The sequence below is a fragment of the Branchiostoma belcheri genome, unplaced genomic scaffold (genome assembly GCF_001625305.1).
Source record: "Branchiostoma belcheri isolate BF01 breed outbred unplaced genomic scaffold, Haploidv18h27 scaffold930, whole genome shotgun sequence".
NCBI lineage: Eukaryota > Metazoa > Chordata > Leptocardii > Amphioxiformes > Branchiostomatidae > Branchiostoma > Branchiostoma belcheri.
This window is the reverse complement of record NW_017804610.1, coordinates 966-8041: the sequence shown is the minus strand read 5'-3', so window position 1 is coordinate 8041 and position 7076 is coordinate 966. Positions and strand designations below refer to the sequence as shown.

Here is a 7076-nt window from a genome sequence, read left to right as displayed (position 1 = left end):
ACATCAAGACCACGGGTTCATATGATCTGAAGATCAATTTTCTTGCAAATTTTATTTCTTCACTGCGTTTATGTGTCAGAACTATTCAATAGACAGGTATACAGACCAGGACTCAAAATTCTGGGTGCCAAATTTGGAGCTGTGCACCCAATATTTTTCTGCACCCAAATTATTTTCTTAGGTTTTTGTATGTGAAGAATAAAAAAAATATTTTAAATGTATTAGTATACAGCGTATTCTTAACATCCAAGTGTCAGAAAAATAATAAAATTATTGTGACATTATATTTATTTGATTTTATATGGTGCACCCAATATTTTTGTGCACCCAATTTTTTAGGTTGGGTGCACCAGTGCACCTATTCGCAAAAACGAATTTGGAGCCCTGCAGAGCTTTGATTTTTGACAGCTGACATCTATCTTATAAGGTTTTAGTCTGACTTGTACAAAGTGCAGCTGTCTTTAATCCCTCTTAAGCCTGGTCTGGAGTTTATCTGTGGTAATTGTATTTAAAGCTGTACATATGACCAGCACGGTGATGTCAAATTGAAGTGATTATGATATTAAGAGTTGTTTCAAAAAGACAACAATGCAAGCAGCAACTAAAACATGCCAAAACACAAACAACAACAATGCGTCCCTCAAAGAACCTACTTATTTTTAAGATTACAGAATTTACATGCAGTGATATTTTGATTTTTAGTATTTTGAACCAGTTGGTATGATATTTTGAACCATGTACATAGAAGAGAGTAAGGTTATTATGCAATTGTTGCGTAATTTGTAATTTAATGGTCATAGTATTATTATTTCTAATGTTGTAATTATGGCACTTTATATGATAATAGCAGCAAAGGATGGATATTTACAAAATATTATTTGATTTTCTCTACGTTTTCCGTATAGCTATATATTACAGATACATGAGATAACACTCAGTGGTATTGCATGGATCTTCTATATGTACATGTGTGAGATACTGGATAGTCAGCCCACTTCTACACTTGTGGGGTCGTGTGGCGTAGCGATGGCGTGTTCGGCCCAGGCCCAAGAGGTCCCGGGTTCGAATCCTGCCCGATCTTGTGCCATTGAAAAAAGCACTATACACGACTTCACTCAGGTGTAAATGAGTACCTAGCTTCGGTTAGGGACGTCCCTCGGATAGGACGTTAGATGGAGGTCCCGTGTTTGGGAGAGCCAAACCCCACGCACGTTAAAGAACCCATTGCACTTATCGAAAATAGTACGGTGTGAAGTGAGTGGTTCAAACCTTACAGTCTGGTCTCAGGTTTGACATCTTGAAGAGGTGATAGTCACCTGTTATATATGTCAGTCCTTCCACAAATGTCGTATATCTTCATAAAATAAAATAAAATAAAATAAAATAAAAACATCACTCTATGACATCCATCGCGTAAAATGAACTTTGCTCGTTGACGTTATCATTTGGCCGGCCCTTTGGCGGAGGCCGCCGACAGAAGAGCTGTTTGAGGCAGTCCTGAAAGTTGGTCCCCATGAGCGCGTAGATGACGGGGTCCAGGGCACTGTTCCCGAAGAACAGCGGCTTGACCCACATCCCTGACGGAAGGAAACAATCACATGTCAGTGTGACTTTTGCAAGGTTTCATCGCGCCGTATGTGCTGTCACATGTTACTGTCGTTTTATCGAGCAGGAGAATTGTATCATTTAATATATCACAGTACTTCTGTGTGCATCTCTGAAAGTAAGAACATAGAGACATATTTCTGTCAATCATACATCTGCATCGTACCATGCAAATGCTACTGTACATCAGCAGATTGTGGTTAGGGTTGTTGACTCAAAATCTGAAGGTTTTGGGTTCGAATCCCTGGCAGGCCCCACTGTTGTGCCTTTGAGAAAGGCACCTTTTCCTCACTTCACTCAGGGGTAAATGAGTACCTAGCTTCGGTTAGGGAGGTCCCATGTATAAAAAGAACCACATCTTGAGCACGTTTAACTTAAGATCCCACCACACTTATTGAAAAGAGCAGGAGACCCCGGTGTGAGTGGTGCAAACCACACAGTCTGGTCTCAGATTTGTCTTCTTGAAGAGGTGATAGTCACATGTCAAAATGTAAACCTTCATAAATGGTACACTATGGTTACTTACCTACATACTCAGATATGTGTATGTCTGATACTGCTCTGATGAAGTTGTACAGGTGGAACGGACCCGTGCAGACCACGAATGATGCTGTCATAAATGCCGGCATTTTGGTAACGGCTGTCGCCGAATCTTTCTCGCGTTGCCTGGTCGCAGCTGACCGGAAAGCCTGTTAAGGAATCGACAAAAATTGGTTCTGCTGTGTCCTACTTTGCTCTAATGTGTTCCCATTTGTATATAGTAGAAAAGAATACAAATATGATGTAACATCAGCGAATTTGAGAATTAGTTCAAATCAACCAAACATTATACAATACAAGTTTATGTGATGAGTCAAGCCCTTGTCGACACTCATTCAGAACCTTCCCCCGATCATCAGCCGACCAAGGTTTGACCAGTCTGACCAGATTTAGGCCATACGTACCATTCTATACGAATCGAATTTGAGTTAAGTTTGAGTCAAATTTTACTGCCAACCACACCCCGACGTACTCTCGAACACCAGCCAACCATATGGCCAGAGCTCTCGTCCACATCCGAATGTTTTAAACATTTTGAACCGTTCTGGCCTAGCTATAACCGACCAGCCCGAACACCGACCGACTCAGCAAACCTTGCTCCCGACCTACTCCCAACCATGGTTGGGGAGAGTTCGCGAATGTTCGGCAGGCAATATGCAAATATTGGACTATGTGTGACAAGAGCTTTAGAATTAGATGCCGTACTCACATCCTGACGCCGCAGCTTACGAATGATGAGGACGTACAGGGTGAAGTTGAAGCTGAGCGGCAGGAGGAACCCCAGACTGGTGAGGTACAACCGCCGGGCCTTCTCCGCAAACTTCGGGACGCTCCGCCACTCGGGCCAGAAGTACCGGCACACCGTCGCGTTCCTCCCGCCTACATCCTCCTCCACCACCACAGACGTCACGCAGAACGGCAGGTTTGCAACAAGCGCCAGGACGAACATACTCAGACAGATGACAGCGGCTTTCCGCACGCTCTGGCGCCGTCTGGTTTCCAGCGGATGCGCGATGACCTGGTAGCGCTGGACGTTAAACACGCTGACGAGAAAGAAACTGGCGAACATGCTGGTAAACTTGATACAGGACTCTGCTTCACACGAGCCAGGCCCGAACACCCACTGCCCCACGCGGTAGAAGTGAATAATAAAAGGAGCCACGGTGAGAATGGCTAAGTCAGAAAGCGCGATACAGAAGATATAAACGTTGGGAACAGTTCGCATGCGGGGGAAACGTAAGATGATGAACATGACTAGCAGGTTGCCCGCTGTACCAACCGCTGCAAACATCGACCCCACAGCGGTACCCGCATTACGGAGGACTTTCTCGCTTAGAGATAGGTCCCAAGACGAATTACTGGTACTCATGTTGAGCTGTTTGGTTCGATACAAAGGCAAGCTGGTGGGGTATATTCGTATCAATACAGCGTGCTTCTTGTCGGCTTTACGTTGCCCGTTGAAATGGACATCAATGCTTCAGACCAAACTAGAGAAACGTACTTTGCCGATGTGCTCAGTGAATCCCCTCCTTAATGGAAAAACAAGCAAAACTGTATCCTATCTTTATATCAGGCTGAAATGGTAGTCCTCTTAACAATGTGTTTGACCAATTGATGCTCAGCCTATCATGCCATTAAGGATTACGTCATTGAATATTAATGGCCGGAAGGATATAACCCAAATTATTAGCAGACATCACCTGCATTCTGTTGTATCAACATATATTTAAAACTTAATGTGTATGGGGCTCATAAGGTTACTTATACCCCATACGTATTACTATTGATCACATGTCTTCACGTTCTAATACCAAATATTAGTACTAATTTGAGCAGGTGCCTCCACTATTGCACCACGCAAAGAAACGTTTGGAGCCACTTACAATCTCTTATCCAGGGGATAAGTCTGTGATGTATTGCTATTAGTCACCTGGGTCAAGAGAAGGGCTTAGTAAACATTTCATCCATTAAGCTTTGCCATAAATCGTAAGATTATATTTACTAACGATGTTTGACGTTAAACATGATGCCATGCTGTTTGCATCATATATCCATTAACATATGAGTCATGGGCTTTTTGTTAGCAGATCCCAATTCATAAACATTTGCTTTTCAGAATCAGAATCGCATGTTATTGTTATTAGACTCCCAAGAAATATGCTAGTACGTATGTATGGGGATTTCCCATCATGCAATGGTCCAATATGGCCGTCTTCTAAATCTCTCGTAATTTCGTACCTTCGAAAATCATTTGTTTGCGACGTTTTTAGCAATTTTTTTACACTGTTGCTCCTTCTATCGACTCTTGGTGATACAAAGGACATTGTGACTTCACCTCGTGCACTGTTTTCACCGAGAAACTGTAGAGACGACGTCTTCCAGACTCAGTCAGTGACGTTCCAACATGGCGCCACGCAACCCCCCTCCCCACGAACAGAGACAGGAGGAATCCGGGAGAGTGGAACCTGTGTTTGTGCAGACCTCAGACATTGCCATAAACACCGAGGATGCACCACTCAGCTGTCTTGAAATCTGCCTAGCCGCTGAGGATGTATCCGGCCCATTTCGATCATAGGAGCACAACCGCAAGGAAGAGGAAATGCCTTTTGGCGGCTATATCCACAAACCGTCGGTGCACGCCTGACTCTTCTTCAAGCCGGCGCAATCACGCTACGAGGACAAGAGGCAAGCCTGCTCCATAAAAACCCCTACGTTGTACGACCAGACACAGCATCGACGAGAGTTGTAGTGAGTAACATACCGTTGTCTTACGATAACGAAGAAATAGCTAAAACGCTACGCTCACGTGGCTACAAGCTCACAAGTCGGGTCATCGACGAAAGGGCAAGAAACAAAGACGGCAAGTTAACACGTTTCCTAACAGGGAGAAGATTCCTGTACATAGAGAAACCCTCTACCCCTTTACCACGAAGGATGTCCGTAGGACTTTTCCAGGCTGATTTCTATCACAGGGAACAGAAAGAAGCCAGCCAAACGCAGAGACTCACATGCAGCAACTGTCTTGAAACGGGGCATCACAAGAGTGTATGCGACAAACCTGTTGTATGTGTTCAGTGCAAAAAACCTGGACATAAGCGTGGTGATCCTGCTTGCAACCTTGGCATGGATTCTGAAGATGAGCAGTCGGATGAGAACAGCTGTGTCAGCGACGAGCAGGACAGAGGGACATCTCCTGACAGCGAAGAACCAACAGCTCCACCAAGCATCGTGCAACACAACACAAGAAGCAGAAGCAAGAGTCACAGCCACAAGAACAATGATGAACACAAAAAGCAAAAGAAGACTGATGACATCACAAACGACAAGCCTACAGAAATGTGTGAGCTATCAGACTCTACACAGCCCACACTAGAAAACTGGCTTAAGGAGCAGAGACAATCCTATAGTAAACAGAAGCAGGGTACAAAAGGAAGCAGTAAGTCACGAAAAAAACCTACTTGTACCTAGGTGTATATTGTGTATGTCAAATGTCAGGTAACTCTCTCTTCAATAATGTTCATCCAACTCTCTTGAAAGATGTGGATGGATAAATTGAAGTTGATATCCTTTAACTGTAGAGGTTTAAGAAACTATAATAAACGAAATCAAACATTACTGTGGCTGAAAAAAAAAAAAGCAGATATATGCCTCTTACAAGAAACCTACCTGACAGGTGATATACAACAAAGCATTGACAAACACTGGGGTGGTAAGACTATCCATTCTTATGGAACAAATCATAGTAAGGGTGTTAGTATCCTTTTTAACCCAAAAGTACCATTTGATATTCTAGAACACAAAATTGACCATGAAGGAAGAAAAATTATTGTAAATTTTATGTATGAGAAGGAGAAATACACCTTACTATGTATTTATGCCCCCAATGATCCTAGAGAAAGAAGTAATTTCCTGTATGGTATTCAGGATTGGCTGAAAGATTGGAATCTCTATCCAATGCTTGTTGGTGGAGATTTTAATGACATATTTGATACAAGCCTTGATAAAATAGGTGGGTCTACCATTGAAAAAAATCAGCCATTGAAAGATTTCTGTCGCTCTTTTGATCTAATTGACATTTTCCGATATCTACATCCATGCCTTAAGAAATATTCTTGGAGAAGGAAAACACCAGCAGTCGCCTGCAGACTTGATTACTGGCTTGTATCAAGCACATGTAGAAGTAATGTCTCTGAAGCTGGACATTATCCTGGAATAAGAAGTGATCATAATGCTGTATTCATAGATCTGTATACTAAGAAAATACCAAAAGGCAACGGAATTTGGAAATTAAATGTAAGTCTCCTAAATGACCCAACTTACAAACAAGAAGTTGAAAAAATCATAATTGATACCAAAATGGAATTTAAAAGTAATAAGCCAGATCTAATCTGGGAAATGTGCAAGATAAAAATAAAGGAGTTCTCCATTTCTTGGTCAAAACAACAAGCAAAAGAAAGAAATAGTCTGGAAAAAAGCTTATTGTCCAAATTGGAAGAAATTGAGAAAGACATTAATGAAAATCTAGATACCCAACTTTTAGCAGAGTACGACTCTACAAAGAAACAGTTAGAAAAAATTTATGAAGATAGAGCAAAAGGAGAACAGATCAGAGCAAAAACCATCCACATTACTGAAGGGGAAAAACCCAGCAAGTATTTTTTAAATTTAGGAAAAGAAAAGCAAGCACAAAATTGTGTAACAGCCTTATCTGTAAGAAAATTCAAAGATTCAAGATCAGCCTACTATATTAAAAGAATGTCGGAATTTTTATAAAACTCTATATACATCTAAAACATTGCAGATAACGAAATTGATGAATATCTTGAGAAAATTAACATTCCTAAAACACTTACAGAAGAGGAGAAAGATAACTGTGAAAAACCAATCTCAGAACTTGAGTGTGAGACAGCTGTTAGAAATATGAAAGATGG

The 7076-nt window shown here is 41.7% G+C and overlaps 1 protein-coding gene and 1 pseudogene across 1 annotated transcript; one reads left to right on the top strand and one right to left on the bottom strand.

Moving 5' to 3' along the window:
• Positions 1-1392: 1392 nt before the first annotated feature.
• LOC109461523 (delta-type opioid receptor-like) lies at positions 1393-3581 on the bottom strand. Its single transcript, XM_019757902.1, has 3 exons — positions 2855-3581; positions 2132-2294; positions 1393-1577 (listed from the first exon to the last, which is right to left on the bottom strand). Exons 1-3 carry the CDS (start codon positions 3512-3514, stop codon positions 1393-1395), a joined length of 1008 nt encoding a protein of 335 aa, XP_019613461.1. The 5' UTR covers positions 3515-3581.
• A 793-nt stretch (positions 3582-4374) lies between these two features.
• On the top strand, positions 4375-5581 carry LOC109461522 (annotated as a pseudogene).
• Positions 5582-7076: the final 1495 nt, after the last annotated feature.